This window comes from Peromyscus eremicus, chromosome 4, assembly GCF_949786415.1.
Source record: "Peromyscus eremicus chromosome 4, PerEre_H2_v1, whole genome shotgun sequence".
In the NCBI taxonomy this organism is placed as follows: Eukaryota; Metazoa; Chordata; class Mammalia; order Rodentia; family Cricetidae; genus Peromyscus; species Peromyscus eremicus.
Window position 1 is genome coordinate 85,635,026 of NC_081419.1, and position 21,503 is coordinate 85,656,528.

At 37.4% G+C, this 21,503-nt stretch overlaps 1 protein-coding gene across 1 annotated transcript; it reads left to right on the forward strand.

Moving 5' to 3' along the window:
- Positions 1–17,237: 17,237 nt before the first annotated feature.
- On the forward strand, positions 17,238–18,176 carry LOC131908437 (olfactory receptor 4F15-like). The gene has a single exon (XM_059259480.1). It carries the CDS (start codon positions 17,238–17,240, stop codon positions 18,174–18,176), a length of 939 nt encoding a protein of 312 aa, XP_059115463.1.
- The last annotated feature ends 3,327 nt before the right edge of the window (positions 18,177–21,503 follow it).

Genomic DNA, 21,503 nt, shown 5'->3' on the forward strand with positions numbered 1-21,503 from the left:
TCTTGAATATGTGGCTATCCTCTAAAATGACCAGGGGCTACCTATGACCAAATAGGTCATAGGTCCTAGGGAAAAATCTATTAATATATATTCCGGTATAGGGTCACAGATTTAAACTTTTTATTATACCTATATATTTGTGTATCTCTCAATTTTTTCCTAAGAGGCATCTATTGGCAGTAGATGGAGATTAACACAGAGATCCAAAACTAGTCTTGAAGCAGAAATAAGGAAGGAACTGCAGATTTATCAGCCTTATAATGGGACATCTATATCACAAATCCTCTTTCCAAGGCTCAGAAATCATTACGGAAAAGTAGATAGAATGATTATGACACCAGAGGCAGAAAAATGACTACAGAATAACTGTTTTCTGGACAAAATCAGGAAGGGACATACATGAATTCAGAAATGTAGTGGTGGCATACAAAAGACTGTGCTAGCTCAAGCCAGACCAAATCTAAGCATAAAAAGAAGTGGGCAAGAAGTCTCAACTCTACTGAAGAGCTACTCACAATTAATTGGTGGCTACTGAGAGAAGAGGAGTCTGTTTTCTTTAAGGGTGCCAGGTTAATTACACTCCCATTGAAAGGCACATATTCAAGAATATGTGGGCTGCAGAAACAATATCTGATAGGCTAAAAAATGAATAATAAAGCTGGGTGGGAAGAGGAAGAGAGTGAAGTTTAGAGGAGTCATTGGAACAGGGTGAATATGACCAAATATCTTGTATGAAATTCCCAATTAACTACTATAATCAAACAAAGGACCACAAAGAAACACACAAAATTTAATTTACCAGTATAAATTTGGCCTCATTTTGGAAACACTAGGATGATTCAACATACACAAGCCAATATATGCAATACATCACATAAATGTACATGATCAGAGAAAAGATCTCAATAGATACAGAAAGGCAATTCTGACTTATCTGTATTATCATAATCTATTCATGATAAAAGCACTGAAGCACATATTAGTTATATGTGGATATCAGCTGTTAAGTCTTTGATAAGCAGGCTATAATCCGTGTAACTGCAGAGCTTAGGAATAGAAAAAGGGAGTGGGAGGTTTGAATCCCCCTAGAAGGAGAAACAAATACATAGCTATGTGTGTCTCTGCATCTGTGTGCGTTTCCTGTGCTTCTTCTTCTGTTTGTTTTGTCTTACTTTGTTTATATTACTATTAATAATTATTATTAATTATTATCAAAATGCCTATTTTCTATTCTATATAGAGAGATTCAGAAAGTGTGTGGATATGAGTGGGTGGGGAAGGGAAGTGGTGAGGATCTGGGAGGGTTTGAGAGTGGAGAAAACATTTCAGAACATATTTTATGAAAAAAATAACATCAGTAAAAAGGCAAACCTTTTTCCTACAACTTTAAAAATGTATTGAATAAACTAGGGAAAGAAAGATCATTTCTCAACATAATAAAAACTAAATATGGCTAGTGTGCAGACGGTATAATGTTAAATGAGTGGGGGTTGGAAGAATCAGTCATATATTGCAGTTGTCTCTGTTACCATCACAGGCAACAAAGTAACAATCCACAGGAGGCAAGAAGGCAGTTCAACTTAGCAAGACTAAGTAGCAGGTACTGGTTCAAACTCCAGGAGTCTGACCCCAAGTAGTTTCTTTTAGGCAAATTTAAGAACAGCAAAATTTGATGAAAACTATTCTGGTAATAATTTCCTCAGTCCCATGTATACAATAAAGCATATATAAGTCTCTTTGATGAACAAATAAACTGAATAAAGACCATGTATGACTATATCTAAACTCTGTAAAGTACATTTGACATCTTCCATAAATATGGAGTTTATAGATTGACTGAGAAAAATAAGGTCATGATAGGGGTCTAGAGGAGGACCTAGTGTGGTCTTGTTCACACAGATAGTACAAAGGTCACTGAGCTATTAACCATGGCTGCTCTCTGCTTACTGGGTAATTAACAGATTATTCATCTCTTCCTTTGAAGGAACAACCCTTCATGTTTAACATTCCTAGTTTCCTCTATGCTTATCTTTGAGCACAAGGAACTCGTGACTCCTACAATGTATGCCAAAATCAGTGATAAGACAAAGATGTCTTCTTTTTTCAGTCTGGTTTAATATATTGCTTGACATCTTTGTTAAAGCTTAAAGACATGAGAAGAAAATCAATGGGAAGGGAAAAAATTAAAGTATCCTTATTTACAGCTATAATTACTATACATATAAGACACTCTAAAGACTCCACCAGAAAATTTGGGTTTTTTTCTTTCTTTTATTTTTGAGATTACAATGACATCATTTGCCCCTCCCTCTATTCCCTCCAAAGCCTCCCATAAAACTTTCCTTGCTTTATTTCAAATTTATACATTTTCATTAATTTTTGTTACCTGCATTATACACACACACACACACACACACACACACATATTCCTAAATGTAATCTGCTCAGTGTGTGTATTACTTCTATCTGTTTTCAGGAATGGCCATTTAGTGTTGGATAACCAATTGATGTGCTCTTCTGTGGGGAACATTATTTATCCAATATTCAGCATTCTTTATTTGCCTGCAATTCTTTGTTGTAATTTTATTTATTTATTTTACATCCTGGCCACAGTTTCCCCTCCCTCCTATCCTTTGGGCCCCTCCCCCCCAATCTCCCTCTTTTCCTAATCTCCAATCTACTCCTCCTCCTTTTCTTTTCTGAAAAGAGCAGGTCACCTATGGATATCTACAGAACATGGCATATTGAGTTGCAGTAAGACTAAGCACCTCCCATGCATTAAGGCTAGGCAAGGTGACTCAATATGAGGAGTAGGGTCCCAAGAGACAACTCTTGCTCCCACTGTTAGGAGTCCCACAAGAGGACCAACCTACACAAATGTAACGTACATGCAGGATGCCTTGGTCAGTCCTATGCAGGCTCCGTTTGTCAGTTCAGTCTCTGTGAGGCCCTGTGAGCCCAGGTTAGTTGATTCTGTGGGTTTTCTTATGATTTCCTTGATCCCTTTGGCTCCTACAATCTTTTCTCCCCTTCTTGTGCAAGATTTCCCAAGTTCAGCCTAATGTTTGGCTGTGTGTCTACATCTGTTTCCATTAGTTGCTGGATGAAGCCTCTCTGATTACTATTGGACTAGGCACCAATCTATGTGTATAGCAGAATATTGTTAGGCACCATTACATTGACATTTTTTTTTATCCAATTGTATTTGGTTCTATCCTAGGTTTCTGGGTCATGCAGCCTGTGGCTCCATGTCTTCTAGGCAGTGTCAGGGACGGGTTTACTTTCTTGGCATGGGTTTTACGCTAGATCAACCATTTCTTGGTCACTCCCTCAATCTCTAGACCACCCTTACCCCAGCCTATATCATAGGCAGGACAGACTGTAGGTCAAGGTTATGTGGCTGGTTTGGTTTTCCACTCCCTCTACTTGAAGATTTGCCTGATCACAGGTGTCCAGTTCAGGATAGTATTCTCTTTTGCTAAGATTCTTAGCTGGGGTCATCCTTGTAGATTACTGGGAGATTCCCTTGTACCAGGTTTTTACCTGACCTGAAATGCCCCCCTTCCCAGTAGTTCTTTCAGTACTCTCCCCATCTGCCCCCTCCCAATCTGATATCTCTTTACCATCCCCTCTCACACAAAATCCACTCACAAAATCTCTTCTATTTCCCCATCCTGGGGAAATCCAGCATCCCCCCTTTCAATCCTTCTTGTCACCTAGTTTCTATGGGTCTGTGGATTGTAGTATAGTTATTCTTTACTTTACAGCAAATATCCACTTATTAATGATTACATACCATGTTTATCTTTCTGGGTCTGTGTGTTAGTTTTAATGCAATTTGCCCCATAAGTTCGTAGTGGGTGACACTATTAGGAGGTATGAATTTGTTGGAGTGGGTATGGCTTTGTTAGAGGAAATGTGTTACTGTGGGGGTAGGCTTTGAGGTCTCACACATGTTCAAGCCATACTCAGTGTCTTAGTTCACTTTCCTGTTGCCTTCTGATCAAAATGTAGCCAGCACCATGTCTGCCTGCATGCCACCATACTCTCTGCTGTGATGATAATGGACTGAACCTCTGAACTGTAAGCAAGACACCACAATTAAATGTTTTCTTTGTAAGAGTTGCAGTGGTCATGGTGTCTCTTCACAGCAGTAGAAATCCCAAGAAGTTGGAACCAGGGACTGGGATGTTGCTGGGATAGACCAGGATATGTTTTTGTTTAGAGTAATATGGACTTTGAAGTTTGGGCTAGGAAAGCAGTGGGATGATTTAAGCACTACTTAATTGTCCATACTAGTAGGAGCATGGAAGACAAAGATGCAAAGAGTCATTTGAACTCTGGGGTGCTGGCTTAAGGGGTTATAGAGGAGAAGAATATTCATAAGCAGCCTATGGTTCTTATGATATTTTGGTGGAGAATGTGGCTGCTTTTTGTCCTTGTCCAAAGGGTCTGCCTAAGGCTAGAGTGAAGACTTTTGGATTAATTTTGTTGGCAGACGAAGTCTCAAAACAGCCTAGTATAAACTCTGTCATGTAGTTATAAGTGTTAACTCTGATGAAGATTTATCTCCATCAGATCAAGTTGACAAAATAAAAAGACAAAATGTACAGAATGAGAAAAGGGGCACCAGGTGTTAAGAAATATTATTTCAAGGTGTGTTACTTTTGTACAATTGTTTAACTTTGTGATGCTGTGTTACTCCATCTGTCTGAAACATCTGATGGTCTAATAAAGAACTGAATGGCCAATAGCAAGGCAGGGAAAGGATAGGTGGGGCTGACAGGCAGAGAATATATAGAAGGAGAATCTGGGAAGAGATAGGAAGAAGGAGCAAGAGAAGGAGGAGGACATCAGGGGCCAGCCATTCAGCTACATAACAAGCCTTGGAGTAAGTGTAAGATTTACAGAATAAGCCGGGCGGTGGTGGCGCACGCCTTTAATCCCAGCACTCGGGAGGCAGAGCCGGGCGGATCTCTGTGAGTTCGAGGCCAGCCTGGGCTACCAAGTGAGTTCCAGGAAAGGCTCAAAGCTACACAGAGAAACCCTGTCTCGAAAAACCAAAAAAAAAAAAAAAAAAAAAAACAAGATTTACAGAATAAGAGAATGAGAAAAGCCCAGAGGCAAAAGGTAGATGGAATAATTTAAGTTAAGGAAAGCTGGCAAGAAACAAGCCAAACCAAGGCTAGGCATTCATAACTAAAAATAAGACTCTGTGTATGATTTATTTGGGAGCTGGGTGGTGGGGCCCCAAAGAGCAAAGAATAAAAACCAACAACACCCTGGAAATGGAATAGAGCTAAATCCTGTGTTCAAGGAGATAGACACATTAAGAAATGGAATAAAGGGAGTGATGACCTCAGGGCAAGATCCCACCCAGCTAAATTTCCAACTTGAGAAAAGGAATTAAAGAAAAGTTTAGAGCCAGGTGTTGTGGTGCATGCCTTTAATCCCAGCCCTGGGAAGGCAGAGAGGCTGGCAGATCTCTGAGTTTGAGCAAGTTTCTGGACAGCCAAGCTTAGTCAGTGAAAGACAGAAGGCTGGTAAAGATGTAACTGAATGAGAAGCCATGTTCCAGCACCAAAAACACCAGAACTTGGCAGCTTCAGCCATGGAGTTCTGGCTTTAGAGGTATGTTTAGAAGTAATGGGTTATAGAATGACTAAGGAAAGCTGTTGAGGCCAGGAATGTGTCAGTGATATCCCTGTACGGCGGCTCAGTGAGACTATTTCATGAGGCTATGAAGTTGAAGCCTGAATTGCCTTGGAAACCCCAAGATGTTGGAGATGCCAGAGCCATGAAATACCTGCCAAGGAAAGCTGCTAAGGTGGAGTGGAACCAGCCTAAGAGAAAGAAGTGTGTTGCAGTCAATAAAGCTGAAGAGAGTTTGAAATCAGAAGAGTGTTTTGATATTAGACATGGAGAGACAGAGTTTGTAGTATGCCCAGCTGGTTTTTGGTCTTGCTTTGGTCCAGTACTTCCTCACTATGCTCCCTTCCCAAAGTTTTGGAATGATAATGTATATCCTGAGCCATTATATATTGGAAGTATATGATCTGTTTTTGTATTATGATTTTATAGGGGATTACAGTTAAGAGATTGCATGTATCTCAGATGATACTTTGCACTTTGGACTTTTAAAAATATTGAGACTGTGATAGACTATGGGGACTTTTGAAGTTGGACTAAATGTATTTTGCATTATGACATTGTTAAAAGCTTACAAGGGCCATGGAATGGAATGTGGTAGTTTGAATCTAATTTGCTCCCATAAGCACATAGGGAGTGGCACTATTATGAGGTGTGGCTTTGCCAGGCGGTGGTGGCAGAGACCTTTAATCCTAGCACTCTGGAGGAAGAGACAGGTGGATCTCTGTTAGTTCAAGGCCACCCTGGTCTACAGAGAAACCCTGTCTCAAAAAAACAAAAACAAAAAAAAAAGGTGTGGCTTTCCTGGAGTAGGTATGGCCTTGTTGGATGAAGTATGTCACTGGGGGAGTGGGCTTTAATGTCTCGTATGTGGTCAAGCCATACCCAGTGTTGTAGTAGTCCACTCTCCTGTTGTCTTCTGATCAAGATGTAGCCAGCACCATGTCTGCCTGCATGCCACCATGCACCCCACCATGATGATAATGGACTGAACCTCTAAAACTGTAAGCAAGCCAATTAAATGTTATCCTTATGAGGATTGCCTTGGTAATGATGTCTCTTCACAGTAATAGAAACCCTAACTAAGACAGTCTGGGTTAACTTCACTCAGGATGATTTTTTCTAGTTCCATCCATTTGTCTTCAAATTTCATGATGTCATTTTTTTTTTTTTGGTTTTTTTCGAGACAAGGTTTCTCTGTGTAGCTTTGCGCCTTTCCTGGAACTCACTCTGTAGCCCAGGCTGGCCTCGAACTCACAGAGATCCTCCTGCCTCTGCCTCCCGAGTGGTCATTTTTTTTAACAGCTGAGTAATACTACATTGGGTAAATGTACCACATTTTCTTTATCCATTCCTCAGTTGAGGGACATCTATGTTGTTTCCAGGTTCTGGCTATTATAAATAAAGTTGTTATGAACACAGTTGAGCAAGTTCTTTGTGGTATGATTGACTATCCTTTGGGTATATGTCCAAGAGTGATATAACTGGGTCTTGTGGTAGACTGATTACCAGTTTTCTGAGAAACCACCACACTGACTTCCAAAGTGGCTGTATAAGTTTTCACTCTCACCAGAAATGGAAGATAGTTTCCCTTGCTCCACAATCTCTCCAGTATGAGCTGTCACTTGTGTTTTTGGTCTTAGCCATTCTGACAGATGTAAGATGAAATCTTGAAGTAGTTTTGATTTGCATTTCCCTGATGTCTAAGAATGCTGGGCATTTCTTTAAATGTTTCTAGGCCATTTGAGTTTCCCCTGTTAAGAATTCTCTGTTTAAGACTAATAAAGAATTCTCTCTTAGGACAAATAAAGACTCCCTACAAATGCCATTATAGTTAGCTTATTTTTTTACCAAAATTACACATTGCACAATAGAAAACAAATAAACAAGTAAAGAAAGAGCCCACAGAATAGGCATATAAATTTACTAGCTATGTATCTAGGATGGGATTAATATGTAGAGTATATGGAGAATTTTAAAACTAAACAAAAAGAAATCAAACAATACAATGAATACATGGGCTAATAAAAAGAATAAAGTTCTCAAAACATGAAGTACAACTGTCTTTTCAACAGGAAGGTATGTTTGACCTTACTATCCATCAGAGAAAGAAAAATTAAAAATACACTGAGATTCCATTTCACCCCAGCCATAATGGCAGTCACGAAAACAGCAAAAGTGCTAGGATGTATGATGGCTAAAAGGGAACACTTATACACTGTTAATGGAAATGTCAACTACCCCCCATGGAAATTTCTAAATAAACAAATAAAACTAGTAAGGGATCTACCATATAAGCCAACTATGCCACTCCTGATTATTTACCCACAAGTTCTAAGCCAACTTTTTTTTTTTAGTTAAAAGGAGATTTATTTAATGGCATAACTTACAAATTAAGGGATAGGTAGGTCGTGGGGTCTGGGGAAGGTGTATCACAGTCCAGCAGTGTTCTTTGGAGCTCTGCTTGGCCCACCTCCACCGTCCAGGGTCCCGGAACCGAGAGAACGCTGGCCCATCCAGATCTCAGGTTTCCAGGCTCCTCCCTTGGCCCCGCCTTGTAGGCGTGACATTTGCCTAAGTCTCAATGGGGGTTGGAACTTCCAGATCAAAGCTGGAATGGCTACCCACTACATCTCCCCCTTTTTGTCTAAATAAGAAAGTTCTAACCTAATACAAGACTATATACAAAGGAATGGTTATCAAATATTGTCCAGGAATAATGAGGGATAATGACCGACATAAGATGGAACTACAACCAATGCAAACAATATCAAGCAAGAAACACATACTAAAATCCAGAGAAGTATAGAGCATAGGTAAATGGCATGTTACAAAGATCATTCCAAAAGGTGTCCTATCCTAAAGAATCTGAATGTAATACTTAATATGTTCTATCTACTAAGTTGTAACTATAACTGCTAGTCTTCAATCCCATCAAAGACCTGAGAAGGAATATAATGGTACCTGAGAAATGGTAGATGTATGCAAGCAACTTTTGGGAATCTTACAAGAGTAGACCGAGACAGCTGGCAGCCTGGACAGTCACCTAATGTTTCTCAGCATTGTTGGTGCATTCAAATTGGCTGCAGGCCTAAAGTATCTGACAGACCATTTTCAGAAACAGGAATTCTGAAAGACTATCTTACCCTGTCTTGGCAGAGTACAGTGGTCGCTTTCCTTGTGTCCCGCTTGTCCAGAAAGGATAGCATTGCATTTGTACTGTCAGCCTCCAAATGGAAATGTCTTAGAAGCCCAACATTCTCTCAGGATCAAATTGGTGCAGCCAGGAGCAATTGTGTCTCACGTCAACAGAATTCTAAGTTATTTAAATGCCATATTCTCTAGGTCTATGAAGTGTTTGAAGATCACCTGTTCATCTGACCTATATATCTGGGTGCCAGATATTGGTGAAATTATTAAGGCCACTCCACGTAGTTAAAAGGAGATTAATTTAATGGCGTAACATACAAATTAAGGGATAGGTAGGTTGCGGGGTCTGGGGAAGGTGTATCACAGTCCAGCAATGTTCTCTGGAGCTCTGCTTGGCCCACCTCCACCGTCCAGGGTCCCAGAACCGAGAGAGCTCTGGCCCATCCTGATCTCAGGTCTCCAGGCGCCTCCCTTGGCCCCGCCTTGTAGGCGTGACAGTTGCCGAAGTCTAAATGGGGGTTGGAACTTCCGGATCAAAGCTGGAATGGCTACCCACTACATTTATACATATATAGAATACATTCCTGTCACAGCCATCCCCTTACCATCTCTAAGCCAACTTTTAACATAGATACTTACATAAAATGTTTATTGCACCCCTATTTACAGTGGCTGTGTTAATAGATCAACCTAGGTGTCCAACCACGGAAAACTAGATACAGAAAATGTGGTTGACATAATAATGGAAATGTTTTCAGTCAAAAAGAAGAGCAAAGTTTTATCATTTGTAGGAAAGTGGACATATCTACATGTAGTCATATTTACTGAATTAAACCAGTCTCTATGAAATAAATGTTATCTCTCATATGTGATTCCTGGGTTTTATATAAACATGTAAGATCACTTATGGATACATATGACACAAAAGTAGAAGTGATACCAACTGTCTAGGGGAACAAGGAGAGTTAGGAAAGATGAGAAGGTATGAGGGAGGGAAGAGGTTATGGCACAAATATGTTCAACTTATACTATGGATATGTTGTCTTAGGGTTTCTATTGCTGTGAAGAGACACCATGACCATGGCAACTCTTATAAAGAAAAACATTTAATTGGGTGGCTTACAGTTCACAATTGAGTTCGTCATCATCATGTTGGGACAGGACAACATGCAGGCAAACATGGTGCTGAAGAAGGAGCTGAGAATTCTACATCTTTGATCCACAGGCAACAGGAAGTGAACTGAGACACTTGCCATGGCTTGAACATATATGAGACCTCAAAGCCTGCCTCCACAGTGGCACACTTCCTCCAACAAGGCCATACCTACTCCAACAAAGCCATATCTCCTAATAGTGTCACTCCCTTTGAGCTTATGGGGGTTAATTAAACTACCACTTATGTACAAGAATGCTGTGTTTCATAAATCACTACATATAATGAAAATATGGAATTATTTTTAAAAAACAGAGCTAAGCAACTTTGAAAATCAGATAAATATGACAACAATCACTGAGAACCAATTCAGATACGATGGGAAACACTGCAAGTTTCTGAAGTAGGCTGAAAACCCTGAAGTGAAATTAATCAAGTTACACGTCCAGGAAAAGACTAATGTCAAAGCCATCATTCTTTCAGATAGTTCATTGTCTTTCTGGATGTGGGACTTGATTTTACAGGAATAGGTGATCTTCTGACCCTGCAGAAATGGTTTCATTTTGCAGAGAAGTCTGCTTATCAAAAAGCCAAAATAATTATAAAAATTTCCCCTTTCTTTTTCCTTTCTATAATCCACCATGTTTTCTACTTTGCTCTATCTCAAATTCCTTTTCTCTTTTTCTTTAACTGTTAATATATATTCTTAAATATATGAATACAACTTTCTCTGTCCATATAATATTACCTGTTCTTACATAAAGTAACTGATACACCTTACTTAAAAAATAATAATTTCATTTTCTTTTCTTTTTTTTTGGTAGGGGGGTTGCTGCAGAAGCCTTCAATGTCTCTCATTCTCAGTTATGAGTCTGGACTCATTAATACCACTGCAACAGAAGTTTCCCTGCACAAAGCAGCCACAGGCAGTGTGGATCATGGATTTACATGTGGTTTCTCATGGCTACATGGACCACAGACATCTAAGTCTCTGGCAACAGAGACCTCATCATGGCCTCCTGTGGCAACATGGACAATGACATCAACATGGACCCAGCATAGATCATGGACTACAATATAGTCTCCAGTGGCAGCATGGACTATGGACATTCACACAGCCTTCAATAGCACCATAAAAGATGGACCTCAACATGGTTTCTGGTGGCAGCACAGACCATTGACCTCATCATGGCCTCCGCAGGCAGCACCAACTTTGGACATCAAAACAGCTCCCAGAAGCAGCAGGGATCACAGAGACTTCAACATAGTGTTGTATTGCAGCAGCAGAGACCACAGAAATCAACATGGTCCCTGTGGCAGGCCTGATCACAGACATCAACAAGGCCTCTAGAGGCAGCACGGACCATGGACACTAATCTGGCCCTTGGTGGCAGCACAGATCATAGATATCAACACGGTCTTAGGTAGCAGCCCAGGCCACACACATTACCATGGCCTCCTGCAGGCATCAACATGGCCTCAGGAAGCCATAAAGGAGAGTATTAAAGAATTGTGATAAAGATACTGAAGTGGAGCTCTTCAATGAGCTTATAGGCAATACAAATTGTATGTGGTGTATTTTTTTTCTTACTTTTTTGGGGGGAGGACACAAGGGTGAATGGGTGGACATAGCAGGAATGAGAATTCAGTGTGATGGAGGTATGTTGTGTGAAATTCCCAAATAAATGATAAATATTGTCTTGAAAAAATAGCAATTTTTGAAGTCAGTTAGGTGATAGCATATTTATTGAAACTAAGCAGTTATTTTGTCTTTTAAATTCTGTTATGAAAACAAAAAAAATCCTTTAAAAATGTTTTCTGATCAGGAATACAGGCCCTTGGAATGTCTGACGACAGAGCAGAAATCAAGTGGCAGGTGAGGTCTAATGAGCTGCTGCACATTTAAGCAAGTCAAGCTGTGTAATTTCTCAGTTTAATCTATTAAGTCAAATGAATGCTTTACTTTCACTTTGCAATCGTGTCATAAATGACATAATGTACATTTAATACTGATCATGAAATGTAAAATTTGTATTAAATTTTTATCCTATCTGTGTGTTACAGCAATGGCATAAACTGTCTACTTGATATGCTCATATCTACAACCTTCTCACTGATATTAGCTGAGGAAGTAAGTAACTTAAAGACAGTCTACTGCCTGGGAATAGTGATTTTCCTTAAGGAAATTATTGGTTGTGACTTAATACATGGATGGTTCTTTGTCCATTAAACTTATTCTTTAATTAAACATTTAGTATTAGCTTGCTCTTCCTACCATGGGGATTCCAATGTAGAATTCCCAAGATGAATTGACTGAGGACTATTAGGACACCGATATCAAGTGGTCACTGAGAGCTAGGTTTTGTGCTGTGATGATTTAACTTTCTAGTTATGTAACAAAAGTACTCACAGGAACTAGCAAAAAAAAAATTAAAAACAACTGAAAATATTGCTTACTAATAAACATTTTCTTCTTCATTTTTCTGATCAGGTAAGTAAGAAAAAAGAGAAGTGGGTGGGCTTTTGAGGTATCAGAAGAATAACCATTCTCTCTCTTGGCCCATTTGCCATCATTTATTATATGTCTTTTAAATGCGAAGTTTTCATAATAGAAACTAAAGGATTTTGACTCATGGTGCATAGAAAGAGACATATATTACTTTATTAAGTGTTTTTTTTTAACTGTGTCTGAAGGATATTAATAAATGTGTTAAATTCACTAGTGATTTTTTTCCCTTTTACTCTCCACACTGTTGGGTTAGATGAGTCTATTCAGTTTCTCATATTTATTCAAGGGAATCTTACAGAATACTTCAGTTTCTATTCCAGGTTTTGTCTTATGTGTCTCACAAAATAGAATAGCAACAAAAATGTTACACTTTAGGAATCCCAAGTCTTACAGTTCCTGGATGAGACTATGCAGGAGCAGAGAATGAGTGTCATCATTTTTAACTTTACCAAGGATGCCTCTGCAACACAAATGTGCCTTACTTTCTAGCAATACACATTTAGATGTGTCAATTATACTTCAATGCCTTTAAAGCCTCTACGTGTAGTTATAAAAAAAAGTAATTTGAAGTTTATAGAACAGTGACTATAAGATTATTAGAAAATGCCTATTTTTCACAGAAGGATTGGTTTTTATATGACATCAAAGCTTTTTCTGGTAGGTCACAGAGGCAAGTTGGATAAGATTATGTTTTAAATTAAAACCAAATGCATCATGTAAATTCCTTACATATGATTAAGTACTGTTTTATTTTGAACAGACATTGAAGATGTTGACATTTATACTTTTTTCTTCTATTTTATCTTATACTTAAAAAAATCTTAAGGATATGAGTAGTCTGTTACCTATTAGTGGGTAACTCATGTTTTCCTGATAATAAAACATTGAAAATATATCTTTTTACAAATACTTCTAAAAATATATAAATAAAATTATTGGACAATAATTTCTAAGAACACATTACACAATAACTTCATAAATTTCATCAGGGATAAGAGGAGAAAGTTTTAAATGGGTCATTTTAATAATATCAATTTATAGTGACTCTATTGGAAAGATATTATAAACAGTTATTAATGTAAGTATTTCAAGTTATTTAACAAATTTGTGATAGTACAGAGTTGAAAATATCATATGGTTTATAATTCTAACCTTTACTCAAAACAAATATAGGCAATATCAAAGATTCACTGTAGAACCTAAGAAAGACAAAATTTGTGTACCTTCATTTACATTTTAATTATATTTGAATTAATATGAATAGTGAATAAGACATGATTGATGATTCCAAACAATTGGATAGTAATATATTTATATTTAGTTTTAAAACTATTTCATCTTTGTTGGAAAAAATGATTTCATATGTAGAAATACTCAGTGGTATAAACAAACTGTAAAAGAAATACCCACTGGGATAACAACTTTAGGTACCAATAGAAGAACATATGGATGAAACCATAGTAAATACAGTGAAATTTGAAGCTTGAGCCAAATTACTTCATCGATAATAACTGAGAAATAGCCTAAGTTAATTGCCACAAATAATATCTTCAGTTCCCACTGCTGCCATTTCCAGTAACTTCTTCCTTTAAGGAGAATTAAAGATACCAGGAGAGGCACATATGAGCTACATTGTAATGTGAGTTCTGCAAACTTTTCTGGACAGAGTTGAATCTGAGTGGAGTACATTTCCCAGGGAAGAAGTGAGGATATAAATATCTAAGAAAGAATATTTAGCCAACAAAGAACATAGCAGAAATCACATGGGCATGTCAGCATTTCTGTTCAAAAGTGCCCCTAAATTGGCTGCACACCTCAACCTTGCAAAGATTTGGATTAGACAGGGGACCCTGAATACAGTCCCCTGGATTTGCAGAGTGGATTTCAACAGATACACATTCGTGTCAAATCTTCTTATCTTGTTTATTATTCTGCAGGATTTGCTACCATTGGAAATCTTCTCTATCAATTATTTTCTTTAAAAAATAGTAATGTATTCATGCACTCTTCAAATATCAATAGAGTCAGACTATTCCTTGGATAATTTTCCCTCTAATTCATTAAACTCAATTTCTAGACTTAGTATATGGTGACAAGCAGGTGAGTAGGGACTGGTTCATCCCTCAAATTGGCAATGTAGTTTGCAGTTGCATCGGCATGAACAAAATAGAATAAAATATTGTGTACCAAGAAACTAGATCAGCTATCTAATCATCCATGTGTCTGAATACTCGTGAATGATTATTGGATAAATGTATGGGCTGCAATTTGTGACTAAGGTACTATCTTTAGGACATGAAAAGAACAACCAGTAAGATTGTCAAATGTCACCCACAATTGTCAACAGTCTTTTGATGTATGACTGTATAAAATAATGCAAGAATTCAAAGGTCTAGGTCTATCACAGACTGTGAAGGGAGAAGAAACTGTCCTGCAAAGATGAGGCATGAAGTTGATGCGTGGATAAGAAAAATCTGCACAAATACAGGCCTGTAGTAATTCAACCATAGCAAGCAAGCAAGAAAACAAACAGGATTATTTAAGTGTTTGAAGAAAATTGGGAAGCACTTTTGAATTGTAAGAGAAATTTACATGTTTGAATGGGAGATAGTCTGTGTGGCTTGAGGATTGTGAACTTAGCAAAAGTCACTGAACTTATTAAAGAAGGATTACAATAAATCAAATGACCCTTGTATAATTTGCTCAACCTAAGTCCCGCTCTGTTTCATCCCAGTTGTTACCAATATAATTCTTACCGTCCAGCGACCTTGTGTTAGGACCTCGAGCATTGACACTACAATGTCTCCTTTCAGCTATAATATAATATCACATCACATCCATAAAACATGGGATGCCTACCTAGTCTTGTGCAACCTACAAGTCCTAAAATCATTATTTAGATTCTGTAGTCAAGAAACTTGTACTATGCTGTTGGAGTGCTAAGCTTGGGAGCCTGGCATGGTGCTGAGTGACAACATGGAAAGCCAGAGGTACAGGACCAAGAAGGAGCTTGGTGCTGAGCAATGCATGATACTCAATTCAGGCTTCATAAAGTATTGTTTTATAAAGGAGGAAATAGTTTTATAAATGCAAGAGTTTAACAAAATATTACAAGGAAGAATAAATTAAAATTTTAGATGGGGCACATTGAAATTGATCTTTGACTACATTTAAATGTATTGAAAGTATAATTTCCTATGTTCAAGAAATAAGTAAATACTAGCCTAAAACCAAAAACCATTACTTCTGATTCTTTTGGTATTCTAGTGTTAATTTTAAAAATGTTTTCTAAGTTGTTTTTATTTTCTTACAAATCAGAATACATTACAAGCATGTTTTCTTTTATATTATTTTTCTGTGAATGAATTAAAGCTTTACCCACCTGAATATATTATAACTAGTCTATTTTTTATTCAAGCTACATTATTTTTTAAAAGTAGTTGATGATATAATATTTACCCAATAGCACATGGTACGGGCATATCCTTAAAGTTTCATATAATGGAATATTAGTCTAAGACTGTCTTGCTTTAGCTGATGCATGATTTCATATTTTGAGTTTCAGTGAAAAAAAATGTCTCTCCTCAGAGTTCCACTTGTGACATTTTTATTTATGTTCACAGTTTTCTACATACAAAATAGTATCATAAGATTTCAAATTTACACATCTTTCATTATATGTGTTTAGTTCATATACTGATTATATGGACTTCCTAATTCATCCATAGCCTTTATCTATTTGCTATAGATTTCATTTTATCTATATTTTAATATTTATTCTCTTAAATTCATTTTAATATAAAGGCTTGGATAGAATATTTAAATTTTAGAATGCAAGAGCACCCATTCTTCTTCTAAGCATTGCATCTGTAGGTCCATTCTTGCTATGGTCCTTTCCACAAATTAATTAAAAATATGCATATTATATTTTAAAAACATTTTATTGACATAGCAATCAAACTCCTTGTAGTCACAAAAGTCATTCTTTTTTCCTCCTAAGTTTGTTAATTTGGCACCATTTTTATGAGAAATTTCTCCCTTTTAAATCTATTTTGTGTCATTCCTTGATAAACTTACAGCTGATCTGTGTGATTTCCTTCTCATACATCCTTCCACTACTTTCTTCATACTATAGCTACTAATCATTCTTAAAGTGTTAACACAACTCCCTTAACTCCACATGAATATGTGTAGACCTATTTCTTAACACACACATGAGGTATCTGAATCAGAAACTTACTGATTACTTACTTGTTGCTGAGTTTTTTGGTTACGTTATACTCCTGGGTATTTCTAAATAATTTTCAACCTATAAACAGATCTCACTCACTCACTCACTCATCTAACATTATTGATTCTTTATTTCTTAAAACAGACACCTTCCGGAGTGGTGTGTGGTACAGCTGTAAGCTAATGTATCACCCAGCTTCTGATTCATGTCTATACAACTTACTCATAATAGCACACATAATGTTATTACTCATTTCATGTCTCACTTCACATCTAGACAGAACACTGTTTGAAGATAGAGTCTGTGTTTATTGCATATGGTATAGTAACTGGCACAATCCACTTCTACATACTTACCTGCCAAGTTGTTGAACACTTGTTAAATGAATGAGCAAATACATTTTCCAAGGACTTTTCTCTATGAGAATGGAGATTTTTCACTAATATCAGCACTTGCTTCTTTTAAAATTATGGTACATTCCTTTATAATTTTTATAATTTTTATAATTTTTTTCCTGTTTATTTCAGGAAATATAACAAAGGTTAATGAATGAAACAAATTACACAGAGGTGTCTGAATTTGTGTTTCTGGGACTTTCAACATCTAGACCAATACAACATTTCTTCCTTGCCTTCTCTATGGTGTTTTATGTAGCCATTGTGCTGGGAAACACCCTTGTTGTGCTTACAGTGGCCTTTGACCCACATTTACATTCCCCTATGTACTTTCTTTTGGGAAACCTCTCATTCATTGATTTATGTCTTTCCACCTTAACTGTTCCCAAAATGATTTCTGATCTGTACTCTGGGCACAATACCATCTCATTCCGGGGCTGTGTCTTCCAGATATTTGTCCTTCATGTCTTAGGAGGATGTGAGATGGTGTTGCTGATAGCCATGGCCTGGGACAGATATGTGGCCATATGCAAGCCCCTCCACTACCTGACCATCATGAGCCAACGGACTTGCCTTTTGCTTCTTTCTGGAGCTTGGATTATTGGGTTCCTGCATTCAGTGGCCCAGTTAGCTTTTGTTGTCCATTTGAGATTTTGTGGTCCTAATAAGATAGATAGTTTTTACTGTGATCTTCCTAGGTTCATCAAACTGGCCTGCACAGACACTTACAGAATGGAATTCATGGTTGCTGCCAACAGTGGCATAATTTCTATTGGCACCTTCTTTTTATTAATTGTTTCCTACATTCTTATCCTGTTCTCTGTATGGAAACATTCATCAGGTGATTTGTCCAAGGCCCTCTCTACACTTTCTGCTCACATCTCTGTGGTGGTTTTGTTCTTTGGACCATGCATCTTCGTGTACATGTGGCCATTTCCTACTGTCCCAGTGGATAAGTTTCTTGCCATTCTGGACTTCATGATTACACCCATCCTGAACCCTGCCATTTACACACTGAGGAACAAAGACATGAAGGTGGCAATGAAGAGACTAAGTGATCAGCTTCTGCATTTTAGGAAAATGTCCTGAATAACACCTATGAACACAAATTACTTAGAGTGAGTTCAATAAGCTCAAATAGTAAAAATCCTATACAACTCTATTTTTCTTTCTGATTCTTTAAGTTAATATAATCCCCTCAAGATTTATCTATGATGCTGTAAATGACATAGAATCCTAATCTTTATGGGATGATAAAATCCCATTTTATAGAAATCAACTAATTTTTAAAGATTAATTTATTTTTATTTTGTATATAAGTGTTTTGCCAGTGTCTTGGATACGCTAGTCATTGCATGCATGCAGTGCCTGTGGATGCCAGAAGAGGGCATCAGATCCTCTGGAACTGGAGTTACTGATGCATGGGAACCACTATGTGGTACTGGAAACCAAACCTAGGTCTTCTACAACAATAAATGCTCTTAACCACTGAGTCATTGATCTAGCTGCAAAGAACAATTACTTTATTCATCAATGAAAGTACACTTATCGTGTATGTATTCACATAATGTATACTGTGGTTAAACTTTAATAAACAGAGGAATCCAAATATCTTTGTGGGTGTATATACCATATATAAATTCAGAAAAGTGATAGCCAAATTATTTCACGTATTAGTTTTCTGAGAAACTTCCTTAATGTTTTCTATTATGGCTGTACTAATTAACATTCCTGCTAACAGTATAGAATAATTCTCTTTTCTCCATCATCTAGCAAACATTATTTTTAATGTTTTATTAGTGTATATTAATTCTGCATTATGGTGACTTTTCATTTAATACATGTAAATAAATTGTATCCACTCCCTACTGTGGTCTTTTGGCAAACTACCATACCTTCTAACCCTCTTCATCTTCCCAAATAGCTTCGCTTCTACTTTCATGACTTCTTTTGTGACCCAATGGGTTTTACTGGGGTTGTTTACAGGAGCAGACCATTTTGTCAGTGGCGACACCACTGAAGAAAATGTCAGACCCTTCCTGATCTGTAGTTGTCATGGTATAAATCTTCAGGAAGTGGTGACCCCGCTATGAAGACCCCCTTCCATGACAAGATCTTGATGGGCCCAGTCAAGTAGGGATCTTATAAAGATAATTGTAGCTGTTGTGAGTTTGAGTGTAACAGCCCTGTCATTCCCAGAAGTCAATATGTCACACACCTCTATCTCAATTTCTTACATTCACTCCCCCCTCGTTCTTTAATGGATCCTGATTCTTTAATGGTCTTGGAGAAAGTGATATACATCCCTTTATACCACTGGTCAATCACACTCATTTTTTTCTCAGTATTTTACCAGCTATGCATCTATGTATTAACCACTGCTCATTGCAAAAATTAGCTTCTCTAACATAAGCTGAAAGTATACATTGTTCTATATGCATAAACATAATTATTTAAAAGGCAATCTGACAGGCATATAATGTCCATTTGCTAGAAACAGCTGTTTTCCCAATGGGACCTATAACCTTCCCCAGACATGGGCTTTTTACCAGGGTTAAAAAACATATATAAATTTTGTCCTACTTATCAAGCATCAAATACAACCATAAAGTGCTTAATTACACCCATGACAGACTTTTCACTATTGTAGAAGTGAGCTATATCTCTGAAGTATGATGTTGTTGTGCACACAGTACAAAGCTGAGTAAGACGACTGATGATAATCTCCCAAGAGACTACATAAAATACTCTGGTATTACAAGGGAGTAACTAGCAGGGAGGAAACTTCCAGCCCAGTCCCAGATTAATTTCTCTATGTCCTGACAAAGGCATGTGGTGTCTTCAATGTTTTTCTGTCTAGTAATAGTGGTCAACCAACAACTGTATTATTATGGGAGCTTATGAAGACTTCCTGAACAATAACTCACAAAGAAATACGCTACACCTGGCACTGGAATTTTCATTCAGTATCTGAAGTCTTCTGTAAACAGCTTTATTCACTCACACAGGTTGCCTCTTACCAAGATCTCATTATTTCATTTTTTTCTTTTCATTAGTTTATGAAGTATCAACTTTGTCAAACATCATTAGGTTGGTCGACCCTCCCTCCAACTCTGCTTCTCCCCCCTAATCCCCACCCTTCCTCACTGTTTAAATCATTCTACTCTCAGTGTTCCCCTTCCCACTTCCATATCACATGCATGCTATATCCTACCACCCTTACAAAGTCTTTCTCACAGGCCTCTTTCTAGTCTCCTAGTCTCTTCACATACTCATTCAAAAAAATGCATGCATCTAAAGCTTAGAGGCTAGGGTGCACATATGAGAGAGAAGGTAAGGGTTTCCTTTTTGAGCCTGAGTTTCCTCACTTGATATAATATTTCCAGTGTTAAAAATTTTCTTATAAATTTCATAATTTATTCCTTATGACAGTAAAATCCCATAGTGTATATGTACCAATTTATAAGTTTTCATTCACCAGTAGATGAATACCTTTGCTGACTCTATTTCCCTGCTATTTTAAATAGAGTAGAAACAAATATAGTTGTGCAGTTAACTCTAAAGAATCCTTTATGTACATGATCAGAAATAGTATGAATGAAAGTCCTAGTTTTTGTTTGTTTGTTTTTCGAGAGACAGGGTTTCTCCATGTAGTTTTTGGTGCCCGTCCTGGATCTTGCTCTGTAGACCAGGCTGGCCTTGGACTCACAGAGATCTGCCTGGCTCTGCCTCCTAAGTGCTGGGATTAAAGGCTACTTTTATATTTATTCCGAAAATTCTTTGCAATGATTTCTGTGGTTTATGTACCAGTTTTACTCTCACCAACAATAAAGATTCCCTTTCTCCACATCCTTGCCAGACCAGAATTTGTTGTCACGTGTTTTACTGATGACAGCCATTCCAACCATAATGATATAGAATCTAAAAGTAGTTCTAATTTGCATGTCCCTGATAGCAAATATGCTACCATTGATGTCTTTGACCTGTTTAGAGTTTATTTTGTACAGGGTGATAGATAAGTATAATTTCATTATTCTACATGTGTACTCCCAGGATCACATGTTAAAGATGTTATATATTCTCAAATTTGTGTTTTTGTGAAGTATCAGGTGGCTGTAATCATATGTACTCACATTTGTGTCTTCTATTTTGCTCCATAGATCTATGTGTCTGCTTTTGTGCCACTACCATGCTGTTTTTATTATTATACCTCTGTAATATAACTTGAAATCTGGTGGGTAATCCCTGCAGTATTGTTTGTTTTTGCTCTGGATTGCTTTGGCTATTGGGAGTCTTGTGTGCTTTTATAAATTTTAGAATATTATTTCCATTTCTGTGAAGCATGTCTTTTCTTTTACACACACACACACACACACACACACACACACACACACACACACACCCTCTTGTCATATT